This window comes from Onychostoma macrolepis, chromosome 05 (assembly GCF_012432095.1).
Source record: "Onychostoma macrolepis isolate SWU-2019 chromosome 05, ASM1243209v1, whole genome shotgun sequence".
Taxonomy (NCBI): domain Eukaryota; kingdom Metazoa; phylum Chordata; class Actinopteri; order Cypriniformes; family Cyprinidae; genus Onychostoma; species Onychostoma macrolepis.
In genome coordinates, this window is record NC_081159.1 from 6018461 (window position 1) to 6041705 (window position 23245).

General features: G+C 38.2%; 1 protein-coding gene across 7 annotated transcripts in view; it reads right to left on the minus strand.

Annotated features, from left to right (window-relative positions):
- specc1 (sperm antigen with calponin homology and coiled-coil domains 1) overlaps nt 1-23245 on the minus strand; it is a 149438-nt gene that overhangs the window by 93742 nt on the left and 32451 nt on the right. For 6 of the 7 annotated variants that reach the window (XM_058775057.1, XM_058775059.1, XM_058775056.1 and 3 more), the window contains exons 2-3: nt 15874-16068; nt 15146-15281 (exon numbers count right to left, since the gene is read on the minus strand). In XM_058775057.1, the coding sequence (XP_058631040.1) occupies nt 15146-15281; nt 15874-16035 (298 nt within the window). In that variant the 5' untranslated portion in view covers nt 16036-16068. Of the gene's footprint in view, nt 1-7278; nt 7618-15145; nt 15282-15873; nt 16069-23245 lie in introns of those variants that run through there. The other variant, XM_058775060.1, reaches the window with a different exon arrangement.

Consider the following 23245-nt stretch of genomic DNA (forward strand, 5'->3'; position numbering starts at 1 on the left):
TTTGCTAGTTTCGCGAGGGGAAAAACAGTCAGCGTGCTCGGCGCATGGTCTAAAATGGTTGTCCCTATTCTCTTAATGAGTCATGGGTGTGTTTTGGGCATAATGTGGAATAAACCAATCAGAGTCTCATCTCCCATTCTCTTTAAGAGCGAGTTGCATTCGCGCCATGGCGGAGTCGCTATTTACACGGCGGAATTTGCAAGCGCAAAGACTGAACACATCTCCAGAGAGGAAACGGAGAGGCTCGTGCGCGAGCAAATAGGTAGGCTAATTCTGATACATGCAATGACTATCCATCATGACATGTAGGGTGTTACAAGCACTTCGTTTGTCGGATTGCCTCTTCAAAATGAATTGCTTTATGTATTCCCCAATTGTAAGTCGCTTTGGATAAAAGCGTCTGCAAAATGACTAAATGTAAATGTAAATGTAGGCATGTTTATATATATGTAACCTACACAATAATAATCTTTTACATTGTAATCCTTTCATTTTTAATATTTGGCATGTTTGTGTGCTGCTGCGCATTCCTGTGTGTGTAATAAGCAAAGTGTACTTGTGTTGTGGACCCACCTATAGGCGCATATTACTAACGCACTCTTTAAAAACATACTGCGCCATTGACTTTAGACCAGGTTTTAGTTGGTCAATGGTGCGGTCTATTTCAATTGCCTCAAAATAGCAATGCGCTAATGATGCACCTGAACACACCTCATTTTCAGACCAGCACGCCCATGGGCGCACAAATGGGCGCAAATGCATTTGCTATTTAAACAACATGACACAGGACGTGAAAATGATAACTGTGTCGGGCTGAAACTAGCAAAAAACACCTGCATTGCGCCAGGTGTATGATAGGGCTCAAAATGTCCACCCTCAAGTCTATATAATATTTGGTATCTAGTAGGGGTGTGCGATATATATCATCTGCGATAATATCGTAGTTTTAACAATGTGCGATTTGACATTATTGAGTATTTTGCAAAAACCATTCAAAAGACCCCTACAAAGTGCACGCTTACATTAAGTGAAGTGTAGACTAGTGTGAGTGCGCATTTAGAGCGCATTCTTTCACTGCATGATTCAGTCTATTACAATACATTTAGAATGATTACAAATCCAAGACATGGGGGCAGAAAATATATATATTTATACAACTTCATATAGCCTAGTTAATCAATTTCACGCAAAGAGTGCGGTTTTTCTCCAAAAATTACCATGATTACAAATGTGATTTTGTAAGCAAAACTTGCTTTGCAAACAAGAAGTTAATTAAGAGACGCCATATTTCCTGTTTTTGCTCTATATAGACAACAAAAATAATTCCAAACAGCCACAGCATTGTTTAGCGTCTCTGAGCAACATGACAGTGTTTCGTTCCTGAATGAATCAACCGTTTAAATGATTCGGTTCAAGCGCAATGACTCACTTATTAAAAGTAACTTGCTGCCACCTACTGGCGGTTTTAATTTCACATTCAAAGTATCTTTAATTATTTAAATAATTTCAAATATCAGTATTAAAGGTTTTATTTTAAATCTTTGTAATTGCAGGTTAAATGAATTCATGTCCTGAATTAAACATTGTGTAAACATCTAAATGCCACTTCAGATGCAGCTTCTGTGTTTCCTCTGCATTTCAAACATGAATTTTGTTGATAGTGATTTAATTTGCTTGGTAACAGCCCAAATGTCTTATTATTCTAATTCACTGATTAAATGTAAGAATTTGACTCAAAAGATAATGGATGTTTTTATAAAAAATGGCTTTATAAAGGTAAAAATGCCCATAAAATGTAAAAATCAGTTTAAACTTATTGGAAAAGATTAATTTCTATCACTGTGAACTGACCACCACACAGAATATAAAGAATATCAAAAACTTTAAAAGTCAGCTGTCTACAGCAGTCCTTAAAGTACTAGCACAATAACACACTCAGCAAAATATAGTCTAATTATCGTTATTGATCAAATCCCAGGAAATATTGAGATATTATTTTTTGTCAATATCGCACAACCCTACAGTAGTATCTAGATATCCTTTTATGGTCCAGTAGAGAGAATTCCGGGGGAAAAAACATCTTTTGAACCACTAACTCAAGGAAGACCATCTTTATAAACTATAAACTGCTTTGGACAGTAGTGTTCAAATAACTAGGTGAGTTTGTATATACAAGTATCATGTTTACTCCCACACGCAGATGAGCCATCAATACTGTAGCTGTTCTCTTTGTAGCACATAGAGACATTTTTGAAGTCCAGAAATCCAGACCAAAATTCCTTTTCATTTGTTGTTGTCCAAAACAACTAACACTGCTGACAAGTAGATATTGCACACTTAATGACTGATGAGCTGGACAAAGAAAACAAACAGAGCTGTTGTTCTAATGACCAGCACTGTTATAACTGCTCCTATCACCAAACGCTCATACAATACAATCAAAACGCTCTCTCTATCATTTCTCTTCAACAAAACACTTGGCATCTAAGTTCAGTATTACACAGACCCTAAAACATGTGGACAATGTGAACCTAGTCACCCATGGGGTGTTGGAACTCTCTTCAATCCTTTTTTGAACATGCAACTGCATTCTTTTCCTCCAGTTTCTCACTATTTTTCTAATCCACCCTGACCGGCCAACAGAGCACAGGCTGGTGCTTTTCATTTCAGAGCTGATCTGAAAATAGCCTCACTGTTGAGCCATATTTGAATGAGAGGGTCATCTGAATGGCTGCTTAGCACAGGCACCAGTTCATTCTCCACTCAGCTGACTGCAAATAACACCCTATTGCTTCCAACATTGCTGCCATTAAACATGCGATCCGTCTACTTGGATAAACACAAATGGATTAAAGTTTCAAAGTTATGTTTGATTTCTGTAAAAAAAAAACTAATTTCATGGATTTTTGGGATAGTAGCTTTTGACTTCCTTCCTTGGTATCTCAGCTGTAGCAGAAGGGAATGTGTGGACAGATAAAATGAGCTTCCCCTTCCAATGAACCACCTCATTCTCACAACATGAAGCCAAACACCAGCTCTGACTCAGAGACTATAACCTAAGTTGACCTTAAAAAGTATTTCTGCTGTGAAGATTACAAGGTTTGAGTCTTTTCTGTCTCACTGGATCCAAGAGTTGGGGGGTCTTTCAAAAGAAAATCTGATGCCTTTGAAAAGTCTCAGAAAAATAATATACAGTTGAGTCTGTTATACATAATTCAATAATTTTGGTCCAATTTAAGCCCAGTTCAGACTACGCAATTTTAGCCCGATTTATGCACAATCTGCTTAACGTAGGGTGTCGTGGGGATTCGTAAATGACCATGAGCGTCGGGATGCAAAATTGAATCGTTTTATCTTGTGTAATGTGTCATAGTGGATGACAACCGATGCCACGTCTGCGATGCTTCACGATGTCACCTCAGAAAGACTAGCATGTTTTTTTTTTTTTCATCGTCCAAGAGGAGTTCCATCATATCTGTGACACTGGCCAATAGGAACACAGAAATGCCTTCGTAAATGCTTTCTAACAATCCAAAATGAAAGAGAGACAATGGTATCGGTCCTGCTACTGTAGGTGGAATTTTACAAATGGAGCAAATACAATAATACTCCTGCATTTATGGATGTTTCCTCGAGGAACTACTGCGACAGAGTGAAAAAAAGGTTAAATGAACACAATTTTACCTCAGTTCTCTTTAACAGTCCATAATGTCCTCTTCATGCAATCCAGATTTGTGTCCACTATCAGGTTTTCTTTCTTTTTTAGGCTTTTCTGATGACAAAACAGGGCAAAACACGCTGTTTGCTGGCCATTGTTTGTTTGCACTCATAGAAGACAGCAAGCGAATGGTCGAGTAGAAATGTGAACAAGAAACATGTCAGACTACACAACACGACAAGTTTTTAGGAGTCAAAGTTGCATAATCTGACAGTGACTGTCGTAATCGACAAAAAAATTGTGTAGTTTGAACCAGGCTTTAGATGTAGTCATTACACAGTACTGACTCACTTTAAATGAAGTGTCTTTAACTACTATGTATTATGTATAATTTCCCCTCTTTAGAATCAATAACTCTCCTATAGTAAGAAAATGGCAATTCAAAGATGTACTCACATAATCATGTACTATTGCATTGTAGATAGGTTGTTATATAAGCAAGAACTGTCATTCAGTTCATGTTTTTATGCTGTACGAGTTATCTAGATATGGTGCTGGGAACAAAAGGAATCTGTACTTTAAAAGGAATGTAACAAATCTAAGTTCTTAATGGATTTTCATGAGGACGTTTATAGTCCTCTAAAGTTCAGCAAACAGAACAGAACAAAATCTATACCATTAAACATTCTACATGGTAAATGCATTAACTGTTTATCAGAGGCCATCTAACTCTAGCCAACCACAAACATATTTCATTTTACCGGGCAAGTGGTCAAAACACTGTGCTCTAAATTAATGATTTCATACAGATCTTAAGTTCAGCCAAAATATGAGGGTTTGTAGCCATATATTTAGCCAGACGTGTCCCAACATGCTATAATCGCTTAGCTTATATAGTACTGAATATCACATGTATTATTCACTAACTCATTAAAAATTAACATATTTGTTACTAAATTACGTTTACAGCCATAATACACTCACAACTGTAGGTCTAATTTTAAAATGTTAAAATATTCCAGATGTGAGGCATCCAAATGTTATCTTTATAGCAAAATCTCTATTAGGGTGGTCTTTAAGAGGGGGAGACATCCGCCTATGGTGGTGGGGAGCGGTTGTACTCTTGTTCTTGTGGAAACTCAGTCTTATAACTGACTGAGCTGCCTGACATGAAGTTAGTGACAACAGATCCGCAGTGCAGACTCGTGGAGTCCTGCTGTTTCAAAATTATGTTCAAATCACATTCTTGGTAGATTTATTCAATGTTGACTCTTTCAAAGCCAGACTCATTTATCAGTCCAAGCCTTCTACATCATAAATGAATCATAACTAAAAATTATATTTGATAAATCAGAGATCTAGATAGTGGAAGGAAATGTCATCAAAATGAAACTCTTGATGAACATTCATTGCACTGTAACTGATAGTTGTTAAAACAAACTTTATTTTTGCCAAAGGGTGTAAAGCTGTAGAGGTAGATAAAGCCTAACCTCAGCTGAGGAGTGTTTGTGTGTTCAGCATAAGAACCTACTGTTTCATCTCAAACGCACACACACAAACACACAAACACACAGCGTTTGGCAGCATTTTCCATCGTAGATAAGGCTCCTGCAGTGGTAAACTGGCAGTCAGCCACGATCTCGGTGCCAGACAACACACATCCTCATTTACCAGCCATACACACACACACATCAAGACTTCAAATTCCAGTAAGTCTTACAAAGAAATCTTCTTGTGGCCAAACAAAGACGAACCTCAGGGAACTCATGATTTTCACACATGTATCAAGCACAATTCCATCACCAGGACAGAAGACGATTACAATAACACTGTAATTGAACTGAATGTCAGCTTTCATGTGCCACTGTAAATAAGTCAAGAACAGACACAGCGCAATATATGAAGTGATATGAAGAAAGAGATACCCAAGAGACTGAGGATGTGCAGGAGGACAGAGAGATAAAGCAGACTGTAGCTTTCCATCTCTGCAGTTAAAGCTGACTGAAATGAAGCAAACTTTGAAATGGAAATGCAATAGAAAGTTTATCCCCAGGGGTGGATTGTGGACATGTAACACACACACATAGAGATAATCTCTTTTTCTACCACACTGAGACTATTTTCATTCAGTGTTACTCAGCACATTTCCAGCACACACACTGATATCCACATAACTAGATTTTTAAATATTCAGAAAAAATTTGAGTGGCTCTTACAAGTACCACCATAGCTCTAAGGTGGTTGTCAAGGTGTAGCTATGTAGTTGCTAAGGTGTTGCTAAGCCCAAAGAGTCTATTCTTAGGCCATGTGTCCACCAAAGCGTTTTTCCCCTAGACTAGCATATTTTTTCAATTGTTTTCAATGGGAGCGCCATGTTTTTTTTTTTAAGCGTCAACAGCCTGACGAGCACTGAGCTCTTTTTCATGTTGAGCACTGGGCGCTCAGGGGTTTTTTCTTGCCACCGAGAGTTGAAGAATGTTCTGCTTTGGATAAAACTCAGCGCTCATCACTGTCACTTTTTAGTCAGCCATCCAATCACAGTGGAGGGGTGGGAGTAATACCACTTTGACCAACTGTCACACATTCTGCTTGTACAACAACTAAACAACAATGGAGAAGTTCATATTTCTTGTGTCTGAGTATTCATGTCTGTACCAGATGTTATTCTAGAACTACTATGAATATTGCTTTGAAAAATAATGCTTGCAACATTTACTTCGCAACCAAAATGTCTCAAATGAAAAAACAAAGCGCTCACAGCTAGGTGTTTTAGGCAGAGCGCCTGATGTTTTCAGTTGGCTAAAAATGCTTTGGTGGACAGAGAGACTTAAAGTTGCCATTAATTGAACTTGTACAAATTTTTCTTTCCTATTGTGCGATATATTTAAGTGAACCAACTTATCGAAAAGTCAAAAACTTTATTTTGACTTTGATACAGAATTGACAGGATTGTAGAAAGTGGACAATGGATGACAGATGGATAATAGTTTCATTTGAATGAAATATATGGCTTAAATATGGCTTGTGTGCCTACTTTAAAGTAAACCGTGAGATTTCTTGTTATTTTATTACCCGCAGTATGAAAAATGCAAATCTTTGTAACAAGCCACATGATTTGAGGTATCAGTCAAAAACGTGTGGTGGGAAAGTCTACGTTTACTTAGTGTTAGTGGTTTGATAAAATGTCTAAACCTAAGTATAAACAACTGTAAAATGATGCTTGCTGTTTCTGGGACGTGTATCTTGACAGCATGTACACACAGCAGTGATGAAGAGCAATGGGATCCAGACAAGTGTGGATAAAAGCTCCATTTATCATCCAACTTACATTTACCCCCTACAGCTGCATGCTGATACTGGCCACAACTGTGAGTGAAACAGCAAAACAGAGCCAAAGACACAGGAGAGGGACGAAAAGATGCAGAACAGACAGAACAAACCAAATATATGGTAGATGTATATGGAAAATGTAGGAAATAATAAAAGACAGACAGTAATTATATCAGATGGTTAAACACAGAGAATCGATCGCCCACACAAACAAACATACAACCCCATGGAGGATGAATGATAATACAAGACATCCACAGCACAGTGAATCAGTGATATGATAGTCAGACCTGTGTCCGGATCTTCCACCCGAGTTTCCTGGTTCCCCATGCCTGCTACTCGTTGCTCCACAGAAAACACTAATCCATCAGACCAGAGCTCCGACACACCTGACAGAGCACACTTGCTTTGCCGCCCGTGTGTACGAGACAAAAGACAATGAGAGAGAGGTGTTTGTCTTCTCCCCTCGTCCTGCCGGCTGTGAATCAGCAGCCAGACAACATTCCTGCTGACTGTCAGTCTGTCCAAATGCAACTCTCTCAGTCGTCTACTCATTCACTTGTTCTGTCTCTCTCTCTCTCAGCTGCAGCAGGAGTGTATTCAGTGTCTTATTAGTCGTGTCTCTCTTTTGGGGGTGTGGTTTTCCTCTATCACATATATGCTCCTCCTCCAACTGAAGCATGAAAATTAGAGCAAGCAACTCCCTCTTTTATCTTGCACTGTCTCTCCTTTGCTTTACTTCTATCTTCAGAAATGAAGAGTATATAGGACTGATGGAGAGGAACAAACTGAAAGAGAGGAGGCTCTAATCATTTCCTTCCACATGTGCATTTTGTCTGACCTCAATCATCTGCTCTGTAGCAGAGGACACTGGGTGATACACTGGGACACACATGTGCAGAGCCACACCGTGTTTTTGTCATAGACTGCTGCATTATCGCAGAATAGGAGATCAGAGCCCTCTAGTTAGACTGATCCTTTTCTGTTCTCAGTAGGAGGCATGAAAAGATAAATGTGTTATTTTCATTAGCTCCTTCCCTCCCCCTCATTCTCTATTCATGTAAAATGCATACGAGTTAAATATTCATGCTAGCAAAAAAAAATAAATAATAAATCTTCGCCTGAATCTGAACCTTTCTTGGCAATGCAGACAGAGTGCATATCTCTGCTGCTCATTTCATCTTTTTTTTTCTCTTCTCAATAACAAGTTTTAATATTATATTTTATCTCGTGTAGAGTGGGGTCCAAAAGTCTGATACCAACGGTGAAAAGGTCTATAATTTACAATAATCTAATTAAATACATTTATTTCATTACAAATTATATTACCGGCATAAACAATTGATTTAAAAGTTGAATTAAAAATCAGCATACATTTGAGTTTTTTTGGTTTAATGACAGCAGCACTTGAGCTGAATGAACTCCACAAGTATTTGTCAAACCTGAAGATCATGTTCTCCAGCATGATTTGAGATGATGAATTTCAATAGGCTCTTTGAATTAAGAAAATCTGGTTTCTGCGGAAAGTCACATGATAAATGTCACTTATTATTTAATTAGTGGTCTAGAAATATTATATGTGCAGAATATTAAATATTGTTTTATGTCATAAAAATTATTTGGTGTATATCTTCAAAATACTAAAAAAAATCTGTTTATTAGTAGTTTTTAATTTAGATTTTAAATCCCATATTCTAAGATGTCGATAAATGTGTTAAAATAAACCCAGCTGACTGCTTATCCTGCTTTATATACAGCTACTTACCAAATCAATTAATAAACGGGCATGAAATATTGATTTGAGTTATTTTATTATGTGAAAAGCAAGAGACTGCAGTGTGATTATGAGATACATCAAACCAGCAAAGTCATTTAGAAATTCAGTCAGTTATATTGCTTAGCAGGTTTTATAACTGGCCTCAAAATTCTGCAATTGACCAATAATAATCAAGCATTCCAGAGAACCGTGTAATGTAAACTATCCTTTTATTTTCCTATTTATTGCAGTGCCTTTCCTTTACTCAAGTACAGATGTCTCGGTGTGTTTTGTATAGTTTTCTTAAGGAAGTGTGAATTATTAAAGTTGTTAAAGGGAGTGTGAATTATTATAATATTATTTCTTATTGTTCTTTTTGTCGTTCTTTCGAATTTACTAAGGTTATATAAAGCCTCTCCACCCTTGGTAAATAGGCCCAGTTCTAATCTGCACTCCTGTAGCTCACTTACATTCACAAACAGAGGCAGAACAAAGCCTCTATGAACTACAGCTGAGTTGATCTGTGCCCACCCAGACCTCTCACGGCCTCACTCACAGCATTTCACTGTAATGCACTTACAATGGCATTCAATTAGGCAAGGCATTCTAAGGGGTTTACAAACAGAGTGTGCATATACTTTTTTTAAAGCAAAATATATTAATGTTCAGTGCAAAAAATGTGTATGATTTAAGTGTTATTTTACAGGTAGGATCTAGCGTAGGAATGTGTAAACAGCACATCACAGATAGTCATGTCATGTCCCATTCTGGTATCCTTGTGTAAAGCATTCTCCAGTTTTAATGCAAATGTTCAGCATATGCGTACTGCTAAACATATTGTCTTTCAAGGTTACATTCTATTTGATAACGTGTGCAATCACGTCACTGACACATGTGAACTAGAAAGTTCTATCATTGTCTAGTGTCTGCAGTATTTCTCCCCAGAAGTTATGAGTGTTAAAAATGTCTTTGTAAACATTTAAACTAAAGCTGAGAACATCTTGTGAAACAATGGCCAGTTGTGCCACCCTTTAGACCATCTAATAGCTGAAAAAACATATCTAAAACAGAGGGAGTTAATATGCGTTTCTCAAATCCCTACTGAGGTAATGGCCCTGCCAACATACTGTAAGCGGCTAGATTTCAGCAACAACAATAGTAAGTTTTTCAAACTGGTAAGTGGTAAAGCTGTTTTAGCAGCATTAAAATTGACATACTCCTCTCATAATATTGTATATCATGGTACAATGCAGATCAAGGTCAAGTCAGTGACGGGCAGCTTTACTTTCTCACATTCTGTGAAAACAACTCCAAAAAACACAGTTTCAGTTAAATCAGCACAGGAGAATCATTTCTTCACCCTGTCATGGTTTATGAAGGTCAAGCCAGCATTAATGTTTAAAGGCAATCCGTATGGTTTGCAATATGGAAGCAATCAGGGAACACCTTGAAGGCAAAAGCTGTGAGTAACTCTGGGCTAAATAGACAACACAAGCTAAAGATGACAAAAATGTCAAAAACATATTAGCTGCTAGGAGTGTAAAACAATTTTACAGGCATTGCAAGCATCTCTGCTATCAGTCAAGTGTTCATGTTGTAAATTTTAAACGACAATTTGCTACCTAAATTTCTAGAAAGAATCTGATCAATTTAATGCATCCTTGTTAAATAAAAGTATCAATTTCTTTCGAACAAAAAAGAAAAATATTTTGAACAGTAGTATGTAACACAGTTCGTAGATCGGGAAGAAGGAGGCGGAACCGAACATTTAAACAAAGTTTTAATAAAATAAACAAACATAGTAAAGCGGCAGCCCCTCACGGACGACTGCCGCACATAAAATACAAAATAAAAGTCCAGGCCTGGTCCTCTCTCGTCTTCCACTGTCGTCACTCCTCCTTTTATCCTTCCGGAGCTCCTCCGTGGGACTCGAGACCGGCGAGTGGCGCAGGTGTCGCTCATTATCATGAACTCCACCGCCTCGCTCTGTTCCCACGGCTCTCGGCCCCGCCCACTCGCCACATACCCCCATCGCCTCGCAGGCCGGGGTACTCCCGAGACTGCGCTTACTCCCCTCCCGGGGAGCCGATCACGGCGGCCGCAGCGTACCTGGGGTAAGGACAGGACGAGGCGAGAGAAAAGGAGACGGAAGGATGAGGAGAGACAGAGACGAGAGAGGGAAGAGAGGAAAAAAAAAATTCTCGGTCTGGTTCCCAGACACACTGCCGCTCGGTCCTCAACCAGGCTTTCACTCGCGGTGCCATGCGATGGTACTGGACCTCTTTGGTGGACGGCTCTGCTCCTCCGCCTCCTGGCGGACGGCGATGGCTCCTCCGGTCGAGGGCAGCCGGTAGCGAGTCCCCCGTTCCCTGCTCCTCCCCAAACATGGCGGATGGCAGCAGGCTCCGGCCTCCTGGCGAACGGCGCCGACTCCTCCGCTCCCTCTTGGACGGCAGCCACCCCTCCTCAACCCCGGAGCACGGCAGCGGGCCTTCCGTCCCACCTGTTCTTCCATTGCTCCAGCACCACCGCCTCGGGCAGCCACTGGCGGTCTTTGCTCCTTCATGCTGCCCGACCTCGTCAGCACCGCGATCTCCCTCAGCGGCGAGGGCTCTTCTGACAGCATGTCCCTCCTTCCTCCCGGGTTTCGGCACCAATGTAACACAGTTCATAGATCGGGAAGAAGGAGGCGGGAACCGGCGAACATTTAAACAAAGTTTTAATAAAATAAACAAACATAAAAGTAAAGCGGCAGCCCCTCACGGACGACTGCCGCACATAAAATACAAAATAAAAGTCCAGGCCTGGTCCTCTCTCGTCTTCCACTGTCGTCACTCCTCCTTTTATCCTTCCGGAGCTCCTCCGTGGGACTCGAGACCGGCGAGTGGCGCTCATTATCATTAACTCCACCGGCCTCGCTCTGTTCCCACGGCTCTCGGCCCCGCCCCACTCGCCACATAGTATTTTTACAGAATTTATTTTGCAGAGCGGCAACACTGCCCATATTTGACAGAGATTACCATGGCAGCTCTGCCTAATTAACCATCAACGTCAGCTGAGCCAGACCGTGAGTCTGAACTCCTGTAAGCTGACAGTGTGGAACACGGTGACAATGCACTATTCACACGTAAGCTAAATCCACAACACTGAGTCATACACTTAATACATCTAATCCAGCCTAACTGTTCACATAAGCACCCAGTCTCTATATGGTAACTGATATAGCATCACAGATCTTTGTGAAGTGTTGTGTATTGGAAACTGAAAAAATGGGAGTGTTAATTAAAAGACAACGAGACAGAATGACAATTGACCTTAAGCAAAATATTGTCCACTAACACATGCATAGATGTTATTTATAGAAGAGAGACCATGTGTCTCTCTCTTCATTTCTCTTTGGAGACCTAACAGCAAAGGAAAGTTTCATTTAAATATTGATGAGGCCCTGTTATGGCTGGCTAAGGTGATGTGAGTTGTCATATACTGTAGCAGTGGCTGATAAGGATTCTTACTGCCTGCTTCAAACTTTATTTGGCAATTCATAATAACTATTTTACATTTTGACGAATTTGTGGCTAATTCATGTGAATCTTATTTGAACATTTTCGTATGATCTAATGTCCCACTAAGGGTTATGTGTAGGGATGAAACTTCATGACTCCATCCACATTCATATAAAATTGTCAACTCTAAAAGTAGTAACCTTTTCTCATGAGATCAGGCTAATATTTCAAAGTTAGTTACAGTGTGTGTTTCTTATGTTTACTATTTATTTTACTACAATTAACTATTAAACGTTCAGAAATATCCAAAATAATACCAAAAAAATTAATAAACCTTTTTTTTTATTTCTTTTTTTATATACTATATAAGCTTACGTCAACTTTAAATGAAGTAAATAAGCATTGGTCAACAGCTATTTTCTTGTGGCATTTGTTTAAATGCTAATTCTCAGTTTCATATGTGTCCATTTTAACTTCTTAAGGGCAGCTGATCTGCATCACAGTATTTAAAAATGAAAGAAATACATATAAGAACTGCACACCAAATAGTCATGGCATTCATTGGTAAGCAGCTAACAGTTACTGAATCGTACAGGTTTAATAAATGAAAACATGACATGCTGACACCATACCAAATATTTAGCAAACAGCTCTGATATTGACATCATATAGCCTGCATAAGAGTGGTCATTTAAGGGCAGTTCATGAACTTAAATTGTAACAATATTTCACAATGTATTTTGCTAAAATAAATGCAGCTCGGGTGAACTTAAGAGACTTCTTTCAAAAACATAAAAAAAAAAAAAAAATTACCAATCTCAAACGTTTAAACCGTGATGTATTTCAGGTAAAGAATATAGGATTGTTTTAAAAATGATGGGCCACAGATTCTTTTATTCTACATAAATGACATGAGGGTGATGTGAATAATGGCGCAATTTGAGGATTTAGGTGAACTATCTCTTTACAAAATAAAAAAAATGTCCCATTTTTACTAGGGTCAGTTTGTCTAGTATGTAACCATGATGATATCAATTATATTCTATCTACTCTATTTTTCATGTCCTTATAAAGCCCAATTTATACTTCTGCGTCGAACCTACGCCGTAGCCTAAGCAGAGACGCACAGGCCTGCGCCATAACCTACGCCGTACCCGACGTGCACCTCTCCAAAAATCTAACAGCGTGTCAAATCTACACGGACCTCTGTATGCACTTGAGTTTTGTGTGCGTTATGAGCACTGTAATATAGTTTAATGTTACACCTTCTTATTTATAAATAAAACAAAGCAAAGAACAAGTGTCTTATCATTTATTATACGACATAGCAATATACATCAGTAGTTGTCTGCGACAAACAATGTTGATCTGCCGTGGTACACGTCCTTGTGGAGATTTAAAGAATGCCATCTTCTCCTGTTCCGTTGTTGTCTCCTTTTTGTAGTTTTAAATAACGATTTAACATTTAATTGCTGCTGTCACGGCTTCTTCGACGAGCCGCTTCTTCTTCGGCTTTGGCCGCGGTACTGCGGGTTCACAAGCAACATGCCCGTGGACACTGCAGACTAGCGGTCCGCATGTGTAAGGCACTTCGACGCAGACAACGACGCAGAAGTATAAATGAAAACCGACGCACGGCTTACGGCGTAGGTCCGACACAGAAGTATAAATTGGGCTTTAACCTCACTAATTGAGCACATCAGCACCTCCTTGCCTACAGATAAAACAGCCAGCTGAGCATCACATGAAGTACAAAGAATTCTGCTACACCCTGACACTGCTATTGTACCATAGAGCCAATCCCACAGAAGTGATGCAGCCAGGCAGCATTCCTGTTCAACACAATGTCTAGCTTGCATCTTTTTTCCATGTGTGGGAATGTCGACGAAAGAGGAATTATTAATATCAGATTCCATCAGTCCAATCCAACATGTTAAATATGCCATCGACCTTAACAATGTTCAAAGAGAACACATGCACTCTACAAAGACACAGTGACTCGTCACATCTCTCAAATACAATCCAATTAGAATCAAATTAAACCCTTTTTATGGTTCTATTTCCATAATCTAATACTGGGAGAAAAAAAAAAAGTTTTCCATATTATATCAGCTTTGGATTCTGTTTATTTCTGCTGAGAACACAAATCATCTGCCTTATTCTTCCAGTACAGTTCAAGTCCAATGAGTGATCTTTTACACAAGTACATAGGCCTAGTTAAATAGTGAAGTGCCATCACCTGCGTACAACAGAGTCTGTCCATAAACCAACAGATGCATTAAAAAGGAACTCAGAACTAATGCATCGCAGAACAGGAAATGAATCAAAGGGATCTTCATTATCAGTGTCCTGGTGCCCTCTAGAGGACATCATCTGCACTCACAAAAGCTGTGCAGTGATTTTATTCCAAGACATTAAAGAGATAGTTCTCCTAATAGTTCTATCATTCTATCATTCTATCATAATTTACTCATGCTCATGTTGTTTTAAACCTGTACGACTTTCTTTCTTCGGATCTTAAAAGAAGATACAGCTTGGTAACAAACATTCTTAAAAATATATTTTAGTCTGTACCAAATTTTGGTACAGATTTTGGACATGAAGGTTGAGTAAATGATGACAAATGAGGTAGTGTTGTTTGTTTGTTTACCATTTTTCATCATATTTCATGCACTGAGTGCATCATTATTGTGAAAAATGGACATTTGAAATATTTTGAAATAATTTTGCAATACTTATTCCATCCAAATAATACTTCCCAGTTGAGATATAAATTAAGAGGTCAAATAAGCATTATTATTAATTCATTGCTGAGTAATTTTATGACTGCACACTATAAGGAAATCTTGCATGACTGTATTAGTTTTATGAGACTGTGTGTAAGATATAAAATCATACTTGAAACGCTGCGTGGTCTGTTGTCTGAAAGCTCAGAGATGGCTCCTGTGGTGATGGTCTTCTTTAAGCGGGACACTGAAGCCACTGAACCCAGAACAGGTTTAGCCAGAGCATCATCACTGCTTGCTCTTTTTATCTATGTACAAAACATTAGCACTGTCAGTGAAACAGCTGAGAATCTAATTTCTGATTAAATATAATACTTAATACTTTGTGAAATGAAATTACAAAGAGAGTTTAGTGACTTTTAATCCATGTCTGTTATCTCAAAGGCCATCTATGAAATCATCTTTCAGCATCATTCATGCATTTATAATGAACAGTTGTCTAGGAAAATGAATCAATATTTATAGTACCTACTTCTGACCAGCAACAGCAATGGCAATGCAATGACAACCTCTTTGGATCAGAATAAATAACATGGCATTATTCTGTCCTCAAAACAGTGAATTTAGCCAAAAGGTGGCAAGTTTGAAATTCTGCCAAATATTGATAAATATGACAAATATTGACACATCTCACATATGAGGATGATGAGGAATATATTGCAGTTTTAATTGGCCCTATGTACAGTAGTACATGTGTACATTTTTGGGCATCACATTTTGCAGGTTATTTAGTGTTTTCCACCGCTTTTGTTCTGCATTCTGTTTTTTTGTCAGTGTCCCTTTTGTCACTCCTGCCACTCATCCATTCCACTGGCTCATTAGATTAGTGTTACAGCTCACCTTGCTGAGTCGCAGATCAGAGGCAATAGTGCTGGACGATCTAGAGGTCTTCATCCCGATGTTGCTGGAGTATGAGCTTTGGGAGCTGTTGGCAGACAGCTTTGCACGCTCCGGGGCCCCCATCCTGGGCAGTGCCGCCTTGGCAGTGCCCCCTTTCAACATGGTCTTCTCAGTTCACAATTCTCACTACTTGTTCTGCAGACAAAGCAACAAAAGGAAGCAGAGGTTCAGAGTTAGATGGTTGAGTTCAGATTATAGCACAGGAAATAGTTTAATCCTAATGGGATTGCTGAATACAAACACTTAAAACAATCTAAATTCATAATTCAGAATCAAAACAACCATTGTTCGTTATAACACACAAATTCTATGTACTGTATTCTTGCATGTTTGTTAATAAATATTTTGGCTTGCTTTGTAATAAAGCAGTCATCTTTTAATAAGAGTGCACCCAACCAAGACCAGACAAAAACTGAAAAATGTTTTTTGGACAACGTTTTTTTGATTATATTTTAGGGTGTGGATTGATTTGGATTTGTAATTAATGGAAGTTTTTATAAAACTATTAAAATATTTTATTCTAAAATAATTTATTTTACTGTAAAATTACCATTGTCTGTAAGAATCTGTGCATATGGGTCTACTTCCTCATGGAGAGAGATTTCAAGTTGGTATTAAAATTTCACAGCGCCGCCTGAATCAGATCATGGCTTATTTATTTCCAGGATTCAATGTAGGCTAGTGCTCATTAAATCATTCCGAATTCTGCAAGTTTTCAATCCAGAAAAAGTGAAAAAAGAGCAGCAAAGAAATCTGTAAGGAATACCCTTCCAGAAAGATGCAGGATCGTTCAACAGATATCATCTTAATGTAATGTAATGAAAGTGGGGCAATTTAGAGGGAGAGAGATAAGGAAGAGAGAGAGAAAGTGGAAGAAGGTTCCTGTGACTAAACATGTCCTATTATTAAGTAATCTAGTAATCAAACGCCCAACTTCCTGAATGCAGTGTACAGGTCTCACCCTAGAAGATCTCTAAAACTATTAATGCACATAGACTCAAAGTGAATGCAGGAAATATTAGTGAACAAAGCAGAGGTAATGTGAGAGGAGTGGACAGGTGGCCATTGACTGAAAGAGACATGAGTGCTCTTCAAAACAGAGCGTGAGCGAGCTAATGTATTTTGTAGAGAGCTGAGCATTTACCCTTGTGGGTTGCTCTCTCACTGATTTGAATGATGGTGGGGTGCAAATGTACACAGGCCCAACCATTAACAACGTCCCAAGAGATATGTAATGATAAATACATGAACAGCAGAACCTTACCAGTAAGAAAGACTTCAGTTGCTCCACCTTTCACTCTCTCTGTTCTTGTCTTCCCACTCACAAACAGCAATAAATAGCCTAATATTCAAGTATAACTTGAACTATTCGTCTCACTGTAGGGTGTACTGAGGGTTACTATAATGACCTATGACTAATAAAATGGATATCTGATCTCTGACTCCTCATATCTTAAGGCTGGAATACACTACAAGACTTTATCAAATCTAAACAGATTTTCAAACACTAGGCATCATCCACTTCCAGACTTTGTAAATGGCTCTAGAGGAAAACTTGGCATCCTACACTAAGCCACTGAGGATCACACACTACCAGAATTTACATTATAAACACAACAAACTCACACAGAAAAATACTTCCTGGTACAAGGAGATGAAAACAATATATCATCTAAAATCGGGTCAAAATATCAGACATGTCTGATATCTTCTGACTAGATACTGTATGACAAATTACGAGTTTTGGCAAGTACTGCATTTTGCCTTTGTTTCAACAAAATTATGACAGACTAATATTGTAAGTGGAATTGAGGGAAAAAAAGAATTACAAGTTTAGTCAAACAAAATGCGTTTCAGGTCAAAAAGTTGGTTTATCATTTTTAATTTTCCTAAAATTAGTGATTATCTTAATGTGAAAACCACCAGTGTTGTATGTTCATTGTACTTATTTTCTGCCATAGTAGTCATCTTTGTGTTATGGCACATAACAAATTTTGGTTGAATAGAATGGCAACTAATCGTTTAAGCTCTAAACATGGTGTAAGTCCACTGGATTACTTGAGATGGACTGACCCCAACAGCAGCAGGAATAAAAATCCTAAAAGCCAAACACTCCAATTCAACCGCATGTAAAACTACACACTGACCGCTGCTGGTGAGAAGGCAGCAAATATATGGTGGGCGGGTGTAATTAGAGGAAGCCTGTGAATGCTATCTAATTACAGCACAGTATGCAGACTGTTTAATGGAATGGTCATATGATGGAAGAACCCAACAGTCCCCTCTGAAGATCACACAACAAACATAGAGCACACAAGGATACTGTGATACAAACCTTTAGACTGACAAATGTAAAGCCATTATTTTAAATAATTACTGTACATATGCTGAACTTTGAATTTAAGTGTTAAACCCATGATAATCCATATCACAACAGATTGCAAAAAACCCTACAAAATAAGCCACCTTAAAATAGAGCATCATTTCAAGTCTCACTGTCATTTCTTCAGGTCAAAATGTTATTGTTGGATTAGTTACGTCTTGCATATTTGCATCTCTTTGTAGTGCAGCCAAAATTTCAGCCTTAGGGGCTGAAGGGAATTTAACTTTATCCTTGCTGTTAATAACCAACAAAAAACTACATCAGCAGTTTGCAGGACAGGACAGGCTAGCACGCTTTGCTCTAATAGCTTCCAAGCAGCCCGTGACACTGTCACAGAACATGTACAATTATCTGAAGATAACCTTCAGTTTGCCTATGAAAAACAGGTCGTTCAGTCGCTCATAACGCTGTCCCATATAAAGTGACCCAAATTGAAATCCACTGTCCCAAAAGCAAGGAGGCAAAACCTAAACTTCTAAGAGCAGGCTTTAAAAATGAACCTAGCGGGAATGTCATACATTTAAAACCATCCGCCACTATATTATTTTAATCTGTTCAAATAAGGAACAAAGTATACTATTCTACAGATGATTCACTATAAAAAATTTAATGTCCTCTCCATACAGTATATTGGACATTCAAAAATGTGCTTTTGGTAATCAACATGAATGAACTGAAATGTAATCAAATCACTTTATGAAATCTGTGTCAATATCCAGACCTAATGGGCAATATTACAAAAGAAAAAAAAAGTAAACTGTAGTCTCTATGATTTGCAGCACAGCTATAATGGAATATGGGATATCGGTCAGCAAGGCATCCGAGTCTAGAAAACCATTCTGGGAATTATCTGAACTAATGGCCTAAAAACATAAGCATTTTACCACACTCTAAAGTCTGAGCTTTTCATTTAATTTAATTTAATTTAATTTAATTTAATCTATTTTCTTCTATTTACTTGCATATTTTGACAAGGAATGAAGTGATACACATACACTGTGGCGTATTCTTAGAGACATCAGAAAATACCAACACTTTTCTCATAATCTGTGCCTAATGTAGACACAGACAAATACCTGGGCTTTCCATTCAATACCTGCTCACGTCTTAAAGACAAACTATTCTTCTAACCAAGACAGATGAAAACTCTGAATGACTAAGCATTAAAACTGCAAGCACTGAAACTGACTATAGTGATTCTCAAGTCACAAGAATACAGATGACCTTGCGAGACATCTCTTCTCAATTTATGGCCAACATCAATGAAATGTCACCTTGCTATGGTTAAAATGATCAAGCTAAAAACACGGTTCTTTTACTGACATAACTTTGTTAGCTCCTGCTGATATAATATCGCAATATTTTCTAGGATTTTGTCAATAACAATAATTAGACAATATTTTGCTGAGTGTGTTTTTGTGCTGCCAATTTGGCTGGTTTAGGCCTGTCGTGAACAGCTGACTCCTGAAGATTTTCATATTCTTCTTCCTCTGTGTAGTGGTTAGTTCACTGTGGTAACAGTGTAACAGTTGATAAATTAAACTTTTCCCAAAACTTGTCGGGAGCAGGGCCACAAAATCACCTCCATTCAAAATGTGAACCAAACACTCTTCTTGATCGGGCTTCGGTTGGCAAATGCCGGGAATATTCTCCACAACAGAGCGAATAGCATCCCGTGTCTCCATGTCCGCTGTCGTTTTAGATTTCCCTCACCTAAACTACAATCTTAAATTCGGCACTTAGCGTCTACGTCACGGCTCTCAGCCCGCCCTCTGTTCGTTGATTGGCCCGGCTGCTGCGGAGCCGGAGATAAACTGGGAGATGGTCTGCTATATCAGACTGAGTACAGAAGCTAAATGAAATTGAGCGGAAGTATGAAGTCTGACGTAGTCAGGCTAGATATTTGCATCCTTTGCTTCAAAAGTGTCATTTAGGTGCACTGTATTTATCCAGACTGTTTAATGCAGCTCAGAGGTAAATGCATTTACAGTGCAATTACAATCGCATAAATAATGCTATAATGTTTTAAAACTAAAATATGAAACTAAAACAAAGAAAATCTTCAACATTGACATAATTAATGTCAGTTTTCACATTTCAATATTATTGTAGATGAGCAATAGCAAACCCCTGACACTGACAGGCATTCAAAAGTGTACTTTCAGCTGAGCATTTGCCACTGAGATTAATGTAAATGGTAATGGATAACTCCAGGAATTGTCTCTTGAAAAATCAGGGAGAATTATTCCTCAACCTCAGCATGCTAAATGCAAAATTTAGGGTGGTGAGTTACACAATGTTTTTATTCTCACAGATGAATTCCTCCTACTTGCAATGTGAGGATGATGATGCAGTATAACCAACTTCCTGTTAGTGAGCTACAAAGGAAGAAAGAGAGGAAGCAAATAATGACTCAAGAGTTCTCATTTCAGCTGTTAATGATGCATGGACTCAAGCCACAATAAAAAGAACTAACAATTTTGTTCTGGCCACTGCTAATTTCAGAAAGATCTACATGGTCCTTCCTTTTTGACAAAAAATAACATGCTATTTTTTTGCAAAAAGAAAAAATGGACAAGAAATTTTTTTTAGCATAAACATTTTCTTTTCAGATGAGGGAGAGGTAAGACCCAAATCCTTCTGGTTTCAGTAGTGCGTGCTGCATGTTATCGCTGTGAAAAATGGTTCATGTTTAGGCAGAATCGTTTGAGAGGATGTAGAAACTAAATATCAGGCAGCTTCATCACATCCTCTCAACATTTTTCTGGCCTCAGCTAGAGTCTTAAAATAAATCAACAGCATTTCAACAAAAGAGGACATGAAAAGCTAGCACAACAGTCCAGGTTAGTTCCTTAAATGCAACATGTGAGGACATGAAACCAAGAACAGGGAACTTGAGGTATTCCAACTTAAAATGAAAACTGTTTGTGCAAGTAATTGGTCTCTGCTCTCACAAACATAACTGCATACACACACCCACCCACAAATATGTAAGTGCTCCCATTATAGATCCAGTACCATTAGCAACAGTACTTCTACTATGTTGTCAGCAAAACACAGACATTCACAGGGAGAAGGTGAAAGGGGAAAATAGAGAAGAGGAAGAGATTTAAGAGATGTCAAGAAGATTAAAGATACTCAAAAAAGACATAAATTTCCCTGCAGCCATTAGCAATGTTTTTAAACAGCCACAGTACAGCATAAGCCCCACTGGTACAGCATTTACTTACAGACTGAAGTCTATTAAAAGTGTGATCACAAGGGTATCAAACCATTCCCAGAGTCCCAGCTAAATCACAATAAGCAGCTTTCAGCATCTATGACGCTATTGTTGTTCCCCATGTGTAAGTGACTACTGTCTGTACCCACAATCACTATGTTGTGTTGTAACCTGCTGAAAAAAGCCCCTTTACAGGAGTGGAAAAATAGATTGTATGTAAATGGCAACTGGACAAATTCTTTTTAACCACAGTGTGTGATCTGTTGTCAGAGAATAAAATCCAATAAAATCCCGATGCAGACAAGGACAATTCAGTATCGGTTCAGTAATAGAACATAACCGATTATAACGTACTGACGCCATTTGTCGAATACGTGCTTTGTCGCGGGAGCATACAATGCCAGAGGGAGGCGAGATGTGAGTGCGCATACAATTAAAAATGCTCCAACTACTTCAAAAGCCAACATCTGGGCACATTTCGGCTTTTATGAACAACCTGGTAAGCACGACCTGGAGAAGACACACGCTGTGTGTAAATCATGTCACGCACAAATAAAATATGCAGGGGGTAATACAACTAACTTGAGAAACCACGTCAGCCGTTTTCACCCTGAGCTGTTAACCCTATCAGTGCCAAGTATTTAGTATTTGTTCTAAATGCTCCTGTTGTCTTCTGTGCCCAGGCTTAGTTTTGTTTGATGTTTGATACATTCAAGAAGTGTGTTTCTCTGAGCAGGTAAAATTAAAGGTTCAGTTCATATATTGACAAAATTGTATACATGTGAAGTAAAATTGAAAATTGAGGATGCAGTGCATTGTCAATGCACCGTGATGCATCGTGATATCGAATTGAACCGAATCGATGACATGATAATCGTAATCGAACCGAACTGTGAGACCAGTGTAGGTTCAAACCCCTAAATACGAGGCAAAAATTTTGAGCACTGGCAGCTGTATCATACAAATAAATAGTTAAAAAAATCATACATTGTGATTTCTGGATTTTTTTTTTTAGATTATGTCTCTCACAGTGGACAAAGTGGGAGAACTTGCAAAATAGCAGGGTGTTCAAATACTTATTTTCCTCACTGTATATATATATATATATATATATATATATATATATATATATAAACAAATAAATAGGCCTATACAAGAAATATATTTTTACTTGAATAATAAATTAAGAAAATGAAATTACGTAGTTTGCATAGTTTCGGTTCATTTTTGTGCTTCGCTAAAGGAAACCAACCAAGACATCCTATTTTCTTTAGGCCTATTTTACAAAAGCACAAAGATTTGTTTTTATTGTTAATGTACACAAATAAAAGCAAACCTTTTACAATTCCGATTATCTTCATGCCTTTTAACGGAGTAGCTGCTTCCACTTTTAAATGGAAAAAAATTCAAGTGATTGCGCTGGTGCCGCATGAGCGTGCACTCAGTTAAGCATTGCTACCTTGACAATGTAGCCTGTTCACTATCATCATAAAATACAGTCAGTCAAAAGTATGGAAAAAAAAAAACACACACTGCTCAGTTTAAATATGTAGTAAAATCTGTGCTGTTAAGCGTTATCACCGTACCACCGTGATGTTATGCAAAACATTTTGTTTTACGTGGATATTGGAACGTGAGTGAAGTACATAGGTTAATAAATAATATTTGGCATTCAAGTACATCGCAAATACAGAAACATTAGATTTTTT